This window comes from Lepisma saccharinum, chromosome 4 (assembly GCF_977018435.1).
Source record: "Lepisma saccharinum chromosome 4, izLepSacc3.1, whole genome shotgun sequence".
Lineage (NCBI taxonomy): Eukaryota > Metazoa > Arthropoda > Insecta > Zygentoma > Lepismatidae > Lepisma > Lepisma saccharinum.
Window position 1 is genome coordinate 51,822,225 of NC_139232.1, and position 19,571 is coordinate 51,841,795.

Sequence of the window (19,571 nt, forward strand, 5' to 3'; positions counted from 1 at the left end):
CTTTTTTTAAATGTATAAATACTTTGTAGCAAAGACTGATAAATTTTGTCAGGTTCATTAGAAAAATGCATAGTAATATATCTGAGAGTAATCAGAAGAGACTGTTCAATGTAAGTAAATTATCCACTTTGTGTTATTCTGGCTGGGTAAGTCTTGTTTAGTTTAGTTTATTTGGGCAAGAATATACAGGTTTGTATTCTAGAACATCAGATGCAGTTTTATGATTCTCAAATCAATGAGCATGAAAGAATGAAACTTAAGTAATTAGGGTTCAGCAAAAATGCAGTTTGCATCATAGAGTGAATTGTGGAAAGGTAAGAAATACAAATGGACTATCAGGCATGTCCATCTTCAATCAAGTAGTGATCTACTTTTTATGGTCACAACAGGCAGTGAGCTACTTTTAATCATTAAGCACCGTAGGGAAAATATACAAATAATACAAGAAAAGTAATATGTGTTGAAACGATATGTCTTACCTTTTGGTTAGTGAGACGTCTTAGCCTGCATGTTGTTCACCAGTCTTTGGAAGTCAATCGAGTATTCAGTGAGGGCCAGTTTTAGGGAATCCTCGAGATGCTCATCTATCAAGTTGGAAAGTTGTTTACTCTTCGTCATTTTTAGGTAAGAAAATGCCGATTCACAGCAATATGTTGAACCGAAATATGAGTGCACAATTTCAGTGCATCTTCTCAAATTGGGGAATTTTTCTCTTGGCACGAACTTCCAAAACGATTCTTCTTCAGCGCAACTCTTGAGAAAGATGTCATTTTCTAGTGTTGATATCTCATCCTCAAGGAATGGCTGACTCACTTATAACAGCTGCCATTTCTTTAAGTTTCAAATCTGATTTGAATGGGAATTACAAGTATTCTACAACTACGCTGATTTTGTTGAAGTTACGGAATCTGTTTTCGAACTCTTGGATAACCGAACCGATTTCACTCACATATTTATCTCTACGAACAACAAAGTCTGGAAATTTTTCCAGATGGTCCTGCATGTCTGCATGTTAGGAAAGTGATCAAAAATATTATTTGTTAAATCAGTCAGCATTAGTTCGAATTTGGTTTTGTGTGGCCGCAGTGGCTAAGTCGGTAACGCGTCTGACTACCATGCTCAAGGTTCTGGGTTCGATCCCCGGCCGGTTCAAATCCGGGAACTTTTCTAACGATGGAAGCGGCCCTGGCGCCCACCCAGCGTTGAATAACATGGATACCTGGGGGAAACCCTGGGGGGTAAAGGTGGTCAGGGGCGTGATGCTGATCACATCACCCTCACTCATGAGCGGATCAAGAAAATGTGGGGCGTTACCCCCACACCCCCTATACGCCTTCATGGCGTGGTGCTATGCACAGGGGAACACTTTACCTTTTTTTTTATCTTTATGATGAAACTGTACTCATCATTTCAGCGATGCATTTCTTTTTGCCTTGTAGGTGCAAGGTTAATTTCACTTAATTTACCTGTACAGTCGGCTTGAAATGCCAGATCAAATAACCGTTTATTATTTTCTAATTCTGGTTTCTCTTCCCCCACTCCTTAAAAAAAAAACTTAATTTCACTTAGCATACTATGAAATCTTTGCAAAAATTTGAATTTACTCAGCCACCTGACATCATTGTGAAAAATGATATTAGGTTGCCCTTCCTCAAGAGTGCCACACTCGCAAAAATGCACTGTTTTCACCTCTTCGACAGGCAGTCACACAGACACACTCTAAACCCACAAACACAGCAAGGTGACTGGCAGTCTGTGAAAATCTTCGCCTGCACAGCTGAGTCATACCCGCTGTCACCAGTAAGGGAACAAAGGACGATTGGATTCAAAACTGTGCCAGTTAAAGAAGGAAAGAATAGAAGTGATAAATATTCAGAATCTGAAATTTGCATTAAAAAAGGATCAATCCATTATACATTATAGAAGTTGAATTTAAATAACGTATATTCGTATAACTACAATAGATAACTGCTATCGACCAAGAAACAATCCGCGATCGACGCGTTGGACATGCCTGGACTATATTTATTGATATGTAATAACGAAGACAAACATACATGGGGAACCTACAGTCCTTTCAAGAAGTGGAAGACTATGGCTAACTTGCAAACTAAACTGGACAGTCATTTGGGTACTCCTCTCTGTCACTGCAGATGAAATGGCATCCTTCGGTGTGCCGAGTGCCCTGTGATGTCATATTTATGACTTACCTCCCTTGCTCTGTTAAAGAATTCAACAACGTTAAATATTACATCTCCACTTTTGCTGTGTATCTTTTTGCCCTTCATGATGATATAACACTTGGCTTTGAATAAAAGTGAGGACGATGTGATGAATGTCACACATTTTGGCAATGCGGGTGTAGTATTACATGGCAAGCAGCTGATTACATCACCCACACATCCTTCGATTGCTTAGGGTTGAAAATTTGATGACAGGGCCAGGGGTTTTCCACTTTTTGCTAGAGCATTATCAAAAAGCAAAATGCATTTTAAGGGTACAGAAAAATGGACTGATGGTTGACAATTACAATTGGAAAAATAATAGCAAAAAGTAGACTACATAACAAAAGATCACACTCTCTCCTTTGGTGCAAATGATCATGGATATGATCTCTGTGGCAACTTTAAAAATTTCATTGTTCACCCAGCATCATGAACAAGTGAGGAGCTACTTCAAGGTATGTTGTGATGAGTTATATTTTTAGAAGTAGACTATGTGACAAATATAAAAAAATATATATTAGGCATAGCTTCATAAAAGTAGACTGACTGTTTGATGAGGGTATGTGGAAATTGTGGAACTTTCCAAAAGAAGGAAAAAAGCCCTTGTAAAATGTCCATGTGAAAATTGTCAAGATTAATTGTATCTTGTTGTTCCTTAATGAATTATGGTTGCTTTTGAACAATACCTTTATTTGGTTATTGTGCCACTTGACCACAACCCGTATAGCAGCCAGAGCCATGTTGCTTGCTGGGAAAATTGGATGTGCGTAATCCCTCAACTCAAGTGCATAGATGTATTTTAATTAAAATATTTCACAGTTACAAGTAATCATGTACTTGTCTTGTACTGCCACACGTTTTTAACATCTTTCAAGAAAGATCTCTGTTCTGCATGAGTTTGTTTGCACATAAGAATTGTACATAAACATTCTTTGTTCTAAAGTGTGCTTAACATTGCAGCAAAATTACACTGAAGTGAATATAACTTTTTCTTCAACACAACACATCCACCCATATGAAAGCAAATATTGACATTCATGGCAGACAAGCAGAGGAGAGGTGCTACATTTTGACAGCATGGATCTGTTCTCGAAAACATGGTGATCAGAGTTATGTCTGTTGGAACATTCCGCAGTGTGTTTACCGAAGAGAAACTTGATGAAACCCGGGAAAGCTACCAAATGTGCTATGAACTTGACTTGAGAGGATGTGTGTATCTTATTTTGCTGGCAAACTGAACGATTCCAGCAGCTACATACGCTGAATTCAAGCAGCATAATAACCAAATGAAGGCATTGTATTTCATTCTAAAGTGGATACAAAAATCGTTACAATCTTGCATTACTTGTAGGACTGATCCAATACCAATGGTGCTTTAAACTGCTCCAGATTCTAGCACTCTTAATTTTGTAGTAACTTAAATTTTACTCACAATATGAAATTAGTATTGTATTATGATATATGAACAGATGCTCCTGTGAGTAAACTTATTTAAGCAATTGTCATTTGACTCTCAATTTTGTTGCAGAATTAATAAAAATTTCATATTTTGTTTAATTCCTAAATATTTGAACTTTCTGAGCATTATGCATACCTTGTGGGATCCAAGGTATACCAGCCTGTATCAGTGATTAAAAATCACAAAGTTTATTCCGATACAGTTTCTGCCACGGAGTGGTCTGTCATCTACTTGTTAGCTATCACATGAATATTTCCCAACAAATAAGCATGCACTTTATTCTATTCAATTCCTTTTGCGAATGCATATGCATACATGTCATATCCACATGGATGGAGCAGGAACTTCAGGTTACAAGTGATAAAGATTTAGCTCTCTAAGGGCCTTTTCGAATGAGTCCATTACCTGCTAAAGGCACATATCACAGTGGTCTGGATCCCGCTTTAAACTGAAGGTCCAATCCTGTTAGCCTATCAGAGCATGAAGTGAACTTAATGATGAGGGGTTCAGCCGACCTTCAGCCTCATCACCTTAAAACAAACTTTATTTGACTCTTGAGCCACAAAATCAGTCACCATCAGTGTCAGGAACTGTATCAAAATAAACCTTCTGAGCTTTAATTTGTAACCAATACCAATATAGTGGCGCACCAGTATTGGATCACATCTAGTTACCTACAAGCATGGGGCATTGTGGTACTGTAACAGCACAACCACAAATTAGAGTTTACTATTTTGCTGCAGGAAATGCACCCTGATCCTCAAAGTGACCAGCTGAAGTTTAGTTTCGAGAATTCCTTGGTCAAGCCATCTACAGCAAAACCCACTGCTGATCCAGGTACGTAGCAGATTTTTATTTCATTTTTAATTTCTATACAATGTATGTGTATATTTTAGATGTAATTGAATTTGATCAAATATGCAGAAACATAGTGCACAAAAAATGGCTGAAACTAGATAGAAATGTACACTTGTTCAATATTGAAAATTATTTTCTTTTGATGTCATAACACAGAACTTTAATTTTAAATAAAAAGGTCTTAAATTGTTCCTTCAGAGATGTCAAATTGCATTATTAAAAAATGACACATTTATGTTTTGATGCAAGAAAGACGCAGTGGCAAATTCTGACATGAAGTACTCACTTTTCCATGAAACTGGTTCTATTAAACAAGTTCTATTACTTTCGGTGGCCACAGCCACCATCCTTTTGTAGTGTTGCTTGGCATGTTTGCGAAGCTATGAAAAACAGTTTTGTGGAAAAGTGAGTGCTTCATCTCAGTGCAACGTCATATTTACTTTGTTTTTAAAATTCTGTATCATTTCTAGATAAAAAAGTTGACAGAAGTTTCTATTTTGTGCATGTTCCCTAAATTTTTATATTTCGTTTGGTATCAGTATTCTATGAGCAGTAAAAATACAGTAGCAACAATAACCACTGTGTGTAGTTTGTTGAAAATTTTCTGCTATTAAGTTGCACTTGTGCATAATTTACTTACTGTTAGTGTATTTTTTTATTTTACATTATTTAACCTCTTTGGTTAATCGCAGTGATAAGGATAATTGATTATTACAAATTATTATAATGGGTTCATCAGCACTTCAGTTATTTACACCTTTCTCCTAATAAGGAGAGGATGAAGAGTGAACTGATGAAATGGATGATGTGGCAAACATAGTGATATACGAGGTTTGGCTAGAAAAAACCGGATTGATGCTATGAAATCTTTTATTCGGTATTTTGTACAACAGGAACTTTATCTCCTTCAAAGTACTCCCCTGCACGATCTGTACACCGCTCCATACGAATTTTCCATTGCTGGAAGCAGTGTTGCCAGTCATTTTCGGAGATCATGTTCATTACATCCGTCGCTTTTCTTTGCACAGCTTCTACTATCTCAAATCTGGTTCCTTTTAGGGCGGACTTCACTCTGGGGAATAAAAAGAAGTCACAGGGAGCAAGGTCCGGCGAATATGGTGGATGTTCTATCACTGGGATGCCATATTTAGCCAAAAATGTCTTCACTGACAGGGCCGTATGGACAGGAGCATTGTCTTGGTGCAGAATCCATGACTTCCGTTGCCACAAATCAGGTCGTCGACTTCTTACTCGCTCACGAAGGGTTTTCAGCACATTAATGTAATGATGTTGGTTTACAGTTTGACCCTTGGGTACCCAATGAACATACACAATGCCTCGAATGTCGAAAAAGACAATCATCATGGCTTTGAATTTGGACTTGCTCATGCGAGCTTTCTTGTGACGTGGCGAACTCAGGGTCTTCCAATGCATTGATTGGCGCTTTGTGGAAGGGTCGTACGTGAAAAACCACGATTCATCACAGGTTATATCACTCTCTCTAAGAATTTAGGGTCTGTTTCAATGTTCTTCAAAGTGTCCGTACAAATGTTCACTTGAACTTCCTTCTGTTCCAATGTCAGGTTCCTTGGCACAAGTTTTGAACACACTTTACTCATGTTCAAATTCTCGTGTAAAATTTGTCGAACACTTTCTTTGTCTATTCCTGTGATTTCAGCAACTGCTCTAATGGTCAATCGACGATCTTTTCGAATCACATCATTCACTTTTTGAATGTTTGTTTCCGTTTTCGACGTGCATGGTCGTCCTGCACGTGGGTTGTCTTGGATCATTTCCTGTCCTTCTTTAAACTGTTTAAACCACTCAAACACTTGTGTGCGTGATAAACACTCATCCACGTACACAGATTTTAACATGCCGTACCCTTCTGTTGCGGATTTTGTAAAGGAACTTCATATTGACACGCTGTTCCATTTTAATACTCAGCATTTTTCCGACGGAGCACAGACGCACGTTCCGCTTTGTCCAAGTGCCACAGCAAAACTGAGAGGCCTGCACCCAGGGCAATTAGTTATTCTGTAGGCAGGGTATGGTAGTATAGAATCATGCATTGCTCAACCTTCGCGCATTCGTTGTTTGCCAATAGCAACATCAATCCGTTTTTTTTCTAGCCAAACCTCGTATCCATGCCTAACCAGAGTTTCTAGTGACCACTTCGTCATGTTGACTTCGAGAGTGTAGTGAGTCAAACTTTTCCTTTACATACAAGGAGTTCTAGGTTTGTTTCCTTGGAAGGTAATATTTCAGCACTTTAAACTGTAGGTCCATCTTTGGCGTAGCTCTGTGTGCAAAAGTAGACATTAGAAACAGTGTTTGTCAAAGATAAAATAAAACTATATTTTTAATGCATACTCTTTCTGTTTAGGTGTTGATATAAATAATATGATATGGAAACTGGATCGTGTCAGTGTTTATAGAATGGTCATGGATTCTTCTCTGGCACCAAACTTGGAAAACTGTGATTCTCCAGCCCCTTATGTCATTCAAGCTTCATGGTCTCCAGTTGGCATAGTTCCTTATAATAGGCAAGTCATGTTTTGTCTTGCACAGAAGAAATATATGTATATACGCTGAGCTGATACCACTGGTAGTCTCACAGATTCTCACTAATATACACACTCAAAAATTGTAACAATTCATAGCAGTGCAGAATATTAATAAATTTTAATGTATTGATGAGAGTTTTTCTTTAAAATATTCTTAATTTCATGTGGAATAATCATTTAATTACAAAATCCATTTATCTCCATAATTCCATTACAAATAATGAAAACTATGCCTTTTCCATAATTTCAAAGATATTTGGACTCCAGAAAAGTATTAGCCAGTATCGAGTGTGTCTACCAGTCAAGAAATTATACTTGTGATTAAGAATTTTTGCTATCACAGTGACTGATTGATTGGTTTAGTATATTTTACTTCACTTTTCTGCCCCTTTTGGCTTATTGCGAAGATGTGGATAAAGGGACAATCACAAATATATAGGGATGACAACACGAGCCCCACTTAAGATTATACTGGTGAGAGTCTAGACGTCAAAGCCTCGATAGTCTGTTAAATGCAGTCCCGAATGCATTAATAGATAAATCAAATTAATTCTTGTATTAAATACAGCTTCAGTTGTTATCTTAACTGACATTTTGGTAGAAGTTTTTTTCATTAAATAAATATTTACTTTCTTAATTGCTAATTTCCAGCGTTACTTAAGTATGAGTCTAATAAACAAAGGTTAAGAGAAAAAAAAGTCAAGAATTTTGGATTTGTTATTTTGGTATACACCCTGGTATCAGTAATTAAATTCCAACCTAACTTTCTGTTACCAATACACTGGTATCGGCTCGGAACTAATATATAATTTTTTTTCTTACTGTCATGTACAGAATTTCAAGTTGAAAAAATGTTGATCCACAAGCATGTATTTTATGGAGTGACTGGTGGTTTCTGTTTTCATGTGGTTTGTATTTAGTTAATATAGTTTACATCTGAATGATGTAGGGTTTGAGATATCAGTTCAAATTTTAAGCCCATGTCCAATGCAGTGTTCAGAGTTACTTTCTATAACTAGCAAATTACATTCAGTCTTTAGAAGTAGCAGTTACATTTTTTTCTGTGTATAATGGTGAAAGTAACTGAGTTGCTTTTTTCAAGTAACTATAGACTGACCGCAAGGAAAAATCTTGGGTGAAAAGTCTCCGTGCACCTTTCCGTTCCTCCGTTCAGCTCACTCTATAAGAAAGCATGTTCCACTCTACTCTGCCCCTCCCCAGGGAAGGGCGATGCACAGGAGGCATGGGTCTGTGCAGGTTTTTTTTACTTGTGGTTCCACTATAGAAAGGAAATTAAGAGTGGTTTTTACAGTTACTTTTCTTCACATTTTCACATTGAAAGAAACTTTCTTCTGGCAAATTTTTGCAATTTCTTGAACCAAATGTCTGCCTGAAACCATGGGTTATTTGTTAAAAATATGTTAAAAAAAACTGTCATTATTTTATTCCCAAAATTGACATTGCATATAATACTGAAGGTAGAAGAGTATATATGTACCACAATCGTGAACATTCCACAGAATCTTCCTTCGACAGCAGTCAACTAAATTATGGTTTGCTAAAAAATTTCAAAAGATAATTTTAATAATAATAATTTTGAAGTACAGTTTCCTTTGTATTTTGTTGCTTCTATATTTTTATGTTTAAAAATATATCAGATTTAATTATAATTTAGTGAAGAAGTAACAAACTATGTTACAGATACTCATTTTGAAAATTAACTCTGTGGCTATTACTTTAAATAGTAACTAAGTTACGTTAATCTAGATGTAACATGTTTGAAGTATGCAAATGAAGCAGGTTGTTCTTTCTCAGATGATCATCTAGAATTACAAATAATTTTCATTAAATTACAGTTTACCCCATGTATTTATATGTAATATTGTAGGCATAAGAAATTGTAATTTAAATCTCTTCTTACAAACAATTGTATCAAGAATTTTTTTTCCCACAACAAATGTATAACACCATTAAGCCTTGTTTCCATGATTATGAAAAACTAAATATGCTGACCAAGGCAGTAATTTATTTTATTAAAAACATAAACTAAACGTAACGTTTAGTTTATGTTTTTAATAAAATAAATTACTGCCTTGGTCAGCATATTTAGTTTTTCAACAAATGTATGTACCCAAAAATTAGGCTGGAGGGGAGATATTCTTTCATGCAAAAGCATAAAAGAACTGTTCCTACTTACTGTATGTTGGAGCTTGGACTCTTAGGAAGATTTCACATCACCCACAAGCATCAAACGGCAGGATACAAGTAACATGCAACACATTTAATTCACACTGAAGTGGCAAGCGACATGAGCCCCTTCAATCGAAAGCAAACCATTCACCATGCATGTGCAAGCAGCGAACCAATGGGACACGATGCATGGCCCAGTCTTTGGTTCGAAAGGTTACAGAACATTTTCATTGAAATTGTGTGACCCTGATTGAACGATAGTTTTTTTTGATATTCTGATCACTATAATTGAAAAATTGATTGTTAGGCCATTAGAAGTTGTTGCACTTCGTAGTTAGATTGTTACAATTCAGTTTTAAGTGTTTTACAGTATTTATACCTGTTAGCTATGAGAAGTTGCAAGAGCTTTGGAAATGAATCTTTTAACTGTATTCTGTCTCCAGGTGCATGTTGGCAACTGTAACGAACTATGGAGCAGTAGTTTTCCATATATCAAGGATGAAGAAATGGCTGGAGATAGTAAACCTGTCATGTCTGTGGAGGAAACATTTGGAGAAGTCTTGGCCAAATCGCAATACTACGCAATCAGGCCGCTTGTTTGAAACATTAGAAGAAAGGACACAGCCTATAAAAACCACAGGTAATTTGTATGTTAAGTCATGAACTGTTACAGTTTGGAAAGTAGTCCATTCACACAAGCTAATGTGTCTAGAGAACCTAATTCAATTGCATTTTTTATACCCTATGTAGCAAAGTGGTACATTATATAACAATGTTTAGTTTTATTAATAAATTTTCCTTTATAAAGCATGAGAAACGTTACAAAATAGAATTGTTTTCTGCAGCCACGTAATAAGGGGGGTAAAGCCCCCTCCCCAAAATCCTACAAATATCTAATTTAAATAATGTATAATGGTAATTACTTTTACTTAACAGGATTAGCAGGATTAAACATCTTGTATAAGTTGTAATGTACTGAGAAATTCATCTTCAGGGCTTATATTCTGTACTTTTTTGCTTTTAGATGGTGGCTGCTGATTAGGGATGAGCCTCCTCCAAAATAAAATTCTTGCTACGGGCCTGGTTTTCTTTTATTCAAATTTTGAACCAGTATATTTGCAACATTGTTACTGGTAAATAAATGTATTACTTTCAAATTAGCAGGACCCTTCTTAATATAATTGTATATTAAAAATGAGAAAAGTTACATACCTTGTTTTTCTTCTGAATTTTCCAACCAACCTCAGTTCTTATTGGGAAATGGAAGCAAAGAGTCGTGAAGGGCTAAAGTTAAAAAGTCTAAAACCCTAATGTCCTGTTCTTTTTAATCCTTTTTAACTATTTTAACCTTCAACCATTTTTAATTTTGTGGTTGTTTACTTGCTTTCTAATTTTACTCTTGCTTTGATTGTAGTAAACTGATTCGGCTTGCGAGCTCTGGGTTGAAGGCACCAGACCGACCAGTCACTCGCAAGTCTTAAGTTAGCTAATTTGTGTACTGTAAAAAGATTAACACAAAAGGAAATAAACTACTAATATCTAATTTTTACCTTGTATTTGAAAATAAACCTTAAATTCCAACATTCACTACATTTTACACTATAAACAGTGGTTATCAACTTTTCTTCTTATGCTGTTCTTATGCCAGAGAATGTGATGTGGGATTATAAAAGTATTTTCGCGATGCCCGGATAAATTTTTTATCAATCGCTGGGGAACTCGCAACGCGACATCCGAAGGCACTACTGCTAACCGAGGAAAATCTTTCCGCACCGAGAAAGTTGATGTTACGCCTTTTCTGTTACCAACTGAACTGTTCTCTTTCTTTTTGCATCACTCACCCCATTGCAACTCTAAGGCTGTGATTGGTCTTTGCATAATCACACCATGCAATGTTAACCAATAGCATTCAAGCTCTTACCCACCTAGCTACAGCTTCTATTCCGACACTATGTAAAACACGCTCACTGTAATCCAACACTCTTCCTACGCACTATTCCTGTTCCTCGTAATCACCCTTTCGTCCTATGTGTGCATTATTTTACGTGACCCAAAGTAATCGGTCACAATCTGCCCCTCCCTGGGCAAAAATAAAAATTTCAAAAAAGTCAAATGAGGAATTTTTATTTCTTTAGGTTGGTCCTAAATGATCAGTTCTATTTTCGGTTCTTATTTTATCAGCCACTATTCGAGAAAGTTCACGTGACTCTCCCATTACTAGTTTTTTGAACGAGTACGGTTTGCGGTAGAGTTATTACAACCTTGACCATTAATCGGTACACTTCTAGTAATTTCATTTCCTTCCCTATTTGCTAAACTATTTCTAGTTTGATCTTCCTGTCTTCTCTCAAAGTATTCATTTCTTCGAGGTGTCGGCGAGAAACGAGCTTGCTGTGGATATCGCCCTTGGTAAGGAAATGGCGCTGTTCCAACATTAGTAGTTACACTTCCATTATTTCCCAGTGGAGTTATTCTATTTTGCCCATAAAAATTTCTAGTGTTTCTTTTGACTACATTCCTCGCAGCATATCTCCCTTCATTCTGCCTGGCTCCTCTCACTTCCCCTCTTCTTTCTTCTGTCATTCTTTGTCCTGAGTTTTTCTGTCCAGCCCACAAAATTTCATGCCTTCTTATAATGTCTGCGGCCGAATTCAAAGTTTTGCATTTTGCTGCCAGCAACATTTCTCTTAGTTTAAAAGGTAACTGATTAGCGATCAAAGTAACACACTTGTCTTCTGAAAGTGAAGATTGTAGCAATTTCAACTGTCTCACATTATCCCAGTAGAATTCTTCCATTGCTTTTCCGCGTCCAGGTATAAATTTTTGCGTTATATCTCTGTCAATTTTGTAGATTTCACATCTTCAGATTCAAACTTCCTTAAGAACTTCTTTTTGAAGTGCTCATAATCACTGTACTTAGACTTAGTTTCTAAGAACCATAACTTTGCTGTCTTAGTTAACACAAAAGGAAGTACATGTAAATACTGATATTCCTACACTCCCATTAAAGTTATACTTTCTTCGAGATCTTGCAAGAATTCAGACGGTAGCAAGTCATCCATTTCACCTGAAAACTTTTTCAACTTTGTTATATCACTATACTTGATAGGTCTTTCCTTTACTTTCTCTTTTCCTTCCTTCGATACGTCTTATTATAGGAATCGGAGTCCTCTGAGCTGGCACTCGTGGAAATATGTATCTTACTCCTAGCACCTTTCTTCAAACTTTCTTCATCATTTTCATCACTACGAGACGACTAGCTTTCTCCGTCACTATCACTCACTCTTTCTTTCTTAATCACCCTTCGTACTGGTAGTTTACCAACACTTCCTCTAGACTTTTCTACACTACGTCTATCTCTACGACCCCTACTTTCACCGGCAAATTTCAAAGCTTTCTCTACACTTTCACCCATCATTTCTTCATTTCTCTCAAAAACTAACCCTTTAAAATGCTTCACTTCTTCCTTAAGAGCATTGATTCTGTTATGTGTTTCTCTCTTACTTTCTTCAAATTTCTTTTCAAACACTTCAACACTTTCTTTGCTATTCCTTTCTAACAAAAGTACTCTTCTTGAAACAACCTGAACCTCTTTCTCTGTCTCTTGCACTTTCAAAAATTAATTTTCACTTCGCAGACTATCACATTTCAATTCAAGGTCACCTCGATTTATTTTACACTTATTCTTAACATTACTCAATTCTTCCACTTGTAGCGTTAATTTTCCTTCTGACTTTGCCACTGCAATTCCCATTTCTTTCTTCATCTCTTCATGCACCTTGTTACACCATTCACGATGCAACCGCAACTCTTCCCTAACACATTCCACACTAACTATTTTACTTTCTAACACTAAAAAATGCTCGATCATTTCACTCTTATCTTCTTCACTTTGTTTCACCATACATTCTAACTTCTTGTTTTGTTTTTCAAATTTCGCATCCATTTTCTCGGAGTTCACTAACAACCGTCGGAGCATTTCCATCACATTTGCATTAGTCATATCATCCCTTTTCTGATCTTCCGACACTACATCCTCCCCTACGGATTCATTTTTCTCCGCGCCACTGCACTTTGCACATCTAAACACTTTTTCCTTCTCATTCACAAAAGACTCGAACTCAACATCAGTCATACTTTCACATGATTGTGCTTCCAAAATTTACACTCGCTACATTCTATGCTTCCATCTTCGCTCAGCATCTTGCCACAACACTCTAAAGTAATGTCCCAGTTAATTTCAGGGGCGTCGTCCCTTATTTTAGGGGCAACAGACTTTCTTCTTGCCATTTCTTGTTAATTGAAACACAGCACCACAACACGCAGGACAAAAAACATATCGCTCTCCTAGCTAGTCGATGTACAATGTCACTTTTCCTCCAGCTGTGATCGAGCACAACAAGGTCAACACAGATATAAACAATCAAAACTATTTGCCTCCTCTCAAACACTACACAGTTTATCCAACTCACTAGGAAATTTAAGGATCTTCCCCGATGAATTTAGAAAATTTAGAAGTAAATTTTGGATAATTTAGAATTTAAATTTAGTGAGATTAAAACTAACTTTCCCGGGTTTCGGCACCAATTTCAACCATTTTTAATTTTGTGGTTGTTTACCTGCTTTCTAATTTTACTCTTGCTTTGATTGTAGTAACCTGATTTGGCTTGCAATCTCTGGGTTTAAGACACCAGACCGACCAGTCACTCTCAAGTCTTAACTTATCTAATTTGTGTACTGTAAAAAGATTAACACAAATGGAAATAAACTACTAATATCTAATTTTTACCTTGTATTTGAAAATAAACCTTAAATTCCAATATTCACTACATTTTACACTATAAACAGTGGTATCAACTTTTCTTCTTATGCTGTTCTTATGCCGGAGAATGTGATGTGGGATTATAAAAGTATTTTCGCGATGCCTGGATAAAGTTTTATCAATCGCGGGGAACTCACAAGACGACATCCGAAGGCACTACTGCTAACAGAGGAAAATCTTTCCGCACGGAGAAAGTTGATGTTACGCCTTTTCTGTTACCAACTGCACTGTTCTCGTTCTTTTTGCATCACTCACCCCATTGTAACTCTAAGGCTGTGATTGGTCTTTGCATAATCACACCATGCAATGTTAACCAATAGCATTCAAGCTCTTACCCACCTAGCTACAGCTTCTATTCCGACACTATGTAAAACACGCTCACTGTAATCCAACACTCTTCCTATGCACTATTCCTGTTCCTCGTAATCACCCTTTTGTCCTACGTGTGCGTTATTTTACGTGATCCAAAGTAATTGGTCACAACCATGCCTTAGCCCTTCCACAACTCTTTGTTTCCTTCTATCCCTGAAGAAGGACCAAGGTCGGTCCAAAAGCTCAGAATACAAAACAAGATACATGTTGCGATTTTATTTAGTTTTTTAATATGTTTATGACATGTGGCAATAGTAATGTCAAAAGTAAATATAAAGATAAAAATGTGGAAGTTTGTCAGGTTAAGATTTCAATGGAATTTCACAGGTTTTGTATAGTTAGTAATATTTGGCTTACCCTAGAACACTTTAAATCACTACTGGTACTTGAACATTGTGAAAATTTAAAGTTACTCATAATGATTATAAAAGTTAATACATAAGTATTCCATTGCAACTATACAATATCATTCTGCTAAGAGTTTTGCTTTAAAATATTCAATGGTTCATGTGTGGTAATCGGGATATGTGTCATTTTCATCAAGAAATCCACTTTTGTCACACAATGTGGGCACAAAATGAAGGAAATTTCACCAATGCCTAATGCCTAGATATTTAGACTCTATGAAGTGTTATTTGGCATTTTGTAGACCCCACAAGATACGCAGTTTCTGAAAAAGTATTCGTTCATAAATATAAAATTATATTTGCTAGTACTACAATACTGTTATAGCTCTATTTGTAAGTTTGTTAACAAGGTTAAGAGTTAAAATCTTTTTTACTCAAGGCCAAATGATGAGGCGTTACATATGACAAAGTCGGATTGAACTCCATGCTATATATAAACTCACCACAGTGACCTTCGCCCCTCTGGAATCTTGGTTTGGGCTGTCCTCCTAAGCTCAAACTGTAAAGGCAGAGGGAGAGCATTTTGAGTCTCCAAGAAAGGTTCCGAGTGCTTGGAGCATTAGCATTTGGGAGAATGGAGAAGCAGTACAAGGGGATGTTTTGGGGGGCTTTTTTCAGAAGGCACTGTGGCCCGGTGTGGATGTTCTCTGGCAGGGTGATTCTTCTTTAGTAATCTGATGGCCTGAGTTTGTTTTTTGTAATATAATGGTATTGTAGTATTTGCTTATATTATACACATACATGTTAAAATGTGCACACACCACTATTGTAGATGTAGTCTGGTATATTAATGAAAACCTGAATTTTCATTTTGACCAACAGAATATGGCTCAACCAGAAGCATATTGGCTAATGCTGGCACTTTGGGATCCCAGGTTCAGTTCTTGATGGAATCTACTGGATTTGGATTCCACTTTGATCTGTAGGTTTAGTCCAAATTTGCCTTTGTGACTGTAAAGCGGACTTCAAATAACTTCCAATTGACTGATAAAAGAACAGCGGTTCTCACACACCTGGAAAACCTGGAAATCTCAAGGAATTTGAAGAAAACTAAATCTCAGTGAAAATCCTCCAATTGATTAAGGTATACTAATAAAGCACATCTGAAGGACTAGAGGACTCTCCTAACTCCTAGACTACTTGTTCTGTGGCTCTAGTTTTGCATCCTCCATTAAAGAAGGGCACCAGCATTCAAGCCAGCCAGGCCTTCACCTTACTGGAAAAAAATGGTAGTTGGTACTGTAGGTAGAATAGTTAAAAAAACTCCCAGTTGAACTGCATGATTAGACCCTTTGGAAGCGGACCCCTTGCTCATGCTCATCAGACTTTATGCCTGAATTTGCACGTCAGTGCCTCACAGAACTGTCACTTAGTGCACACTGCAAGATGATGAAACACAGCATTGCTGTGTACTCTGCATGCAGAAAATTTATTACAATCCAGGCCTCCCCATGATGGCAGGGTCTACGTTTGTCATGTTTGCTTGGTCACTATTCGTGCAGAAGTTAACAAACTTTGGAAGTTTTACTTGGAATATGCAGAATCTTCTATTGCAGTTCCATGGGTAAATTGTGTGCAAATGGGGTCTTTTGATAATGTTCCACTTCCCCCAACCTAGATAACGAAAAACTATTAAATGTTGCTCTAGGTGCTAGCTTATAGTTTGCAGTTTTTCTTTTGCTAACAGGAGATCATATTATTGTTTGAAGAATTCAGGGTGCACTAAATGTAATTCCACCAGTATTATTCTGTCATATTTTTGAAATGCAATAATGTTAATTTCATTTTCTCAATCTCTCCATAGCCATTACATGGAGTAAACTAATGCAAGCTTTTGATGAAACCTGGGCATTCTTCTGCATGGGACAACGAACAGGTGACATTGTTGTATGGAAAATGATGCAAGTTAACAATATGGAACCACCAGAACCACACATTGCTGTTACTTTCTCATCAGAGCTGAAAAGGATAACCACGTTATGTTGGAGATCAATAAATGAATCATCAGGCAAGTTTCCTTTATTAATGAAGGCCAAAACAGCATAATTTACCTTTGAGTTTAAAGCTTATGACTTCCGTGCATGTGTCTTGTATCTGACTGCTCAGTTTAGATTTTTAATTGAAAGATACTGGTGATACCGTTTGGAATTCAATCACTAATACTAGCTGATACTTTTCTGAAGTCCAGATGTGTCGGGGTCTGCAAAAATGCCACACAACACTTTTGTGGAGTCAAAATATCCTGTACATTATGTAAGAGCATGCTTTCAACAACATTGTGGGGAGAAATTAAATGATTTTAAAACAAAACTGGTAGATTGGTTAAAAGTGGTATCGGTAGCGCCTTCACCTTGTAATCAATGCGACCGATGGAAGCACATAGTGGTTTGTATCCCACTTTAAACTGTAGGCAGTCCCGATTATCCTTACTGTGCATAAAGTAGACTTAAAACACCAACTCAATCAATCAAAGTGGTATCAGCTTATACATAATATTAACAAAAGACTATTCTGACTTTTTTATTGACTAAAGGTTTTGACATTCAAGTGCATCTTTCTCAAGTCTTGTGAACACAATGAAATGTAATGCTAGTTATAAAAAGATAATCATTGTAGAAAGTTATGCACAAAAGTCATAACCTGGATATGGGTGTTACTTTGAGTTTGTCTGTTCATCAAATCAACATTCATCTTTGTTGTCGTGATAAGCATTATTGTCATAGAAAAGTATCGTAAAATGAGTCACTACCGAACATTTGCATATAGGGCTAAACCGACACCACTTTGAACCAATATCCACACTGATGCTGATACTCATACCAGATTTTTTCAGTTGACTTTATTATTTTGCCTAAACAAGTAATAACTATTGTGATAAAATAGGTAAGGTATGAGCATTGGCTTTATGTGTAAATGCTGAAAATATCATAACAATAATGAAAACCTTGTCTTATATTCATGAAATATTAATTTTCTGTTCAATAAAAAGATGTGCCATGAGTGATTATGGGGATATTGGTTCGCAAGGTAATTTACTTGTTACATTTTTACGTAAATTATGCATAATTTACTTCGAATTGAAAACCAGTTTTTTATGCAGATGTAAAAAACTTATTTTCTTTTGTAAATTAGTAATATAAAAACTACTTTAATTTCATGATATTTTAAAATTTAATTTTCGTATATATTTCAGAACAAAAATCATTATTTGCTGAAGATTGTTTACACAGACACCTCACATCCTCACCCCTCATTAATAGATTTTTAAAAATAGAATTGTTCTTTCAAATATTTTAAAAAATTGAGAAACCTGTTGCATATGTACATCTTGCACTAGTATTTGTATTTATAACAGTACACAACGATTAACGAGATTTTATTTGGATAGGATTTCAAAGTTTTAGTAACAGCTTCAAATTCCTTTTTCATGCATATGGTACACTTGCACAGGCTAATTATGTAAAATTCCAATGTAAGAGCACATACAAATTCCAAAGGAAAGTTTTTTAAGCATTTTTTTGTTTTGTACCACTGCCAACTGCCATACATAACAATAACCATCGCAAAAACAGTGTTTTCTTTTAATTTTTATGTTTGATTCTAGTTTTTTTATGTAATTTATGTTTCATACATATGTTACACATTTTTTACATGTAATTTGTATGTTTTGTAGAAAACACTTTTTACGCGTAATTGCACAACCCTGGCTGGAGGATATTATTTTAAAAAATAAATTGGAGTTTCATTTTTAACATGGTAAATTATCAATATCTGTAATGCAATTGGTCATTAATTTTCACCCTTTGACTACTTTCCACCCCTATTGTATTCACCTTGTTATCTGTACCAATGAAGGAAAATAAATCATTCATATTCTTTGTGGAAAATTTTAATTTTTATGTTGGTATCTGTAAAAATTACATATTGCTTGATCCATAATTTCTTGATGTTTTGTGTGTCTGAACTACTTCACATTGCCTTGGATTAATTTCATAAAATTAATAATTATTTTATATTTAAATCCCCCATATCAATTTGCACAACATGCTTGAAAACTCTCACTTTACCTTCTTTTTTTATATAGGTTTTCTGTGTGTTGGGTCTATCTGTGGAAGGATAAAGCTATTTAGAATCGAAAAAGATGAAAATGAAGAAACTGGGTGGTCTCACACACATGTGAGTGACCCTTGGCCAGAGTGTGATAGAATTCAAGTTTCAAAGATCATTTGCATGGATGGCCCTCAAAATAGACCAGGTTCATTCTACCTAACCATATCAAAAGGAAGCTTCGTCATTGCAGTTGCTTTGAACGAAGATGGGGCTGTTCTTTGCAAGGCATCTCACAATGTTGGGAAGCTTGTAGTGACTGGTGAGTGTATTTTGAAAAGTTTCCCAGTTTCCTCATGATGATCCCATGCACTGGCTGAAATCTTAGGAGAAAAGTTGTTACGCTTCCTCCCAGGAGACTCAAACCAGAATGCATCCTGTTGCCTGAGCCCAAAGCCTGACACTTTAGACCAGCCAGCCACAATATGGGACAAATCCAATTTATTACAGTGCTCATATTTTATTGTAATAATAATAACAACAACAATAGTAGGGATGTGCCGAAGCCGATTACCGATGTATGAAAATCGGCCGAAATTGACATATCGGAATCGGCAAAAATCC

General features: G+C 36.2%; 1 protein-coding gene and 1 non-coding gene across 2 annotated transcripts in view; both read left to right on the plus strand.

Moving 5' to 3' along the window:
- Positions 1 to 15,279: 15,279 nt before the first annotated feature.
- Positions 15,280 to 15,583, plus strand: LOC145987365 (small nucleolar RNA U85). Its single transcript, XR_014441662.1, has one exon. It is a non-coding gene; the product is annotated as a small nucleolar RNA U85 (small nucleolar RNA).
- Positions 15,584 to 18,988: 3,405 nt separating this feature from the next.
- The window catches only part of LOC145986458 (uncharacterized), a 45,904-nt gene continuing 45,321 nt past the window's right edge, over positions 18,989 to 19,571 (plus strand). The window contains exon 1 of the mRNA XM_083120490.1: positions 18,989 to 19,269. Within this exon, the coding sequence (XP_082976616.1) occupies positions 19,131 to 19,269 (139 nt within the window). The 5' untranslated portion in view covers positions 18,989 to 19,130. The remainder of the gene's footprint in view (positions 19,270 to 19,571) is intronic.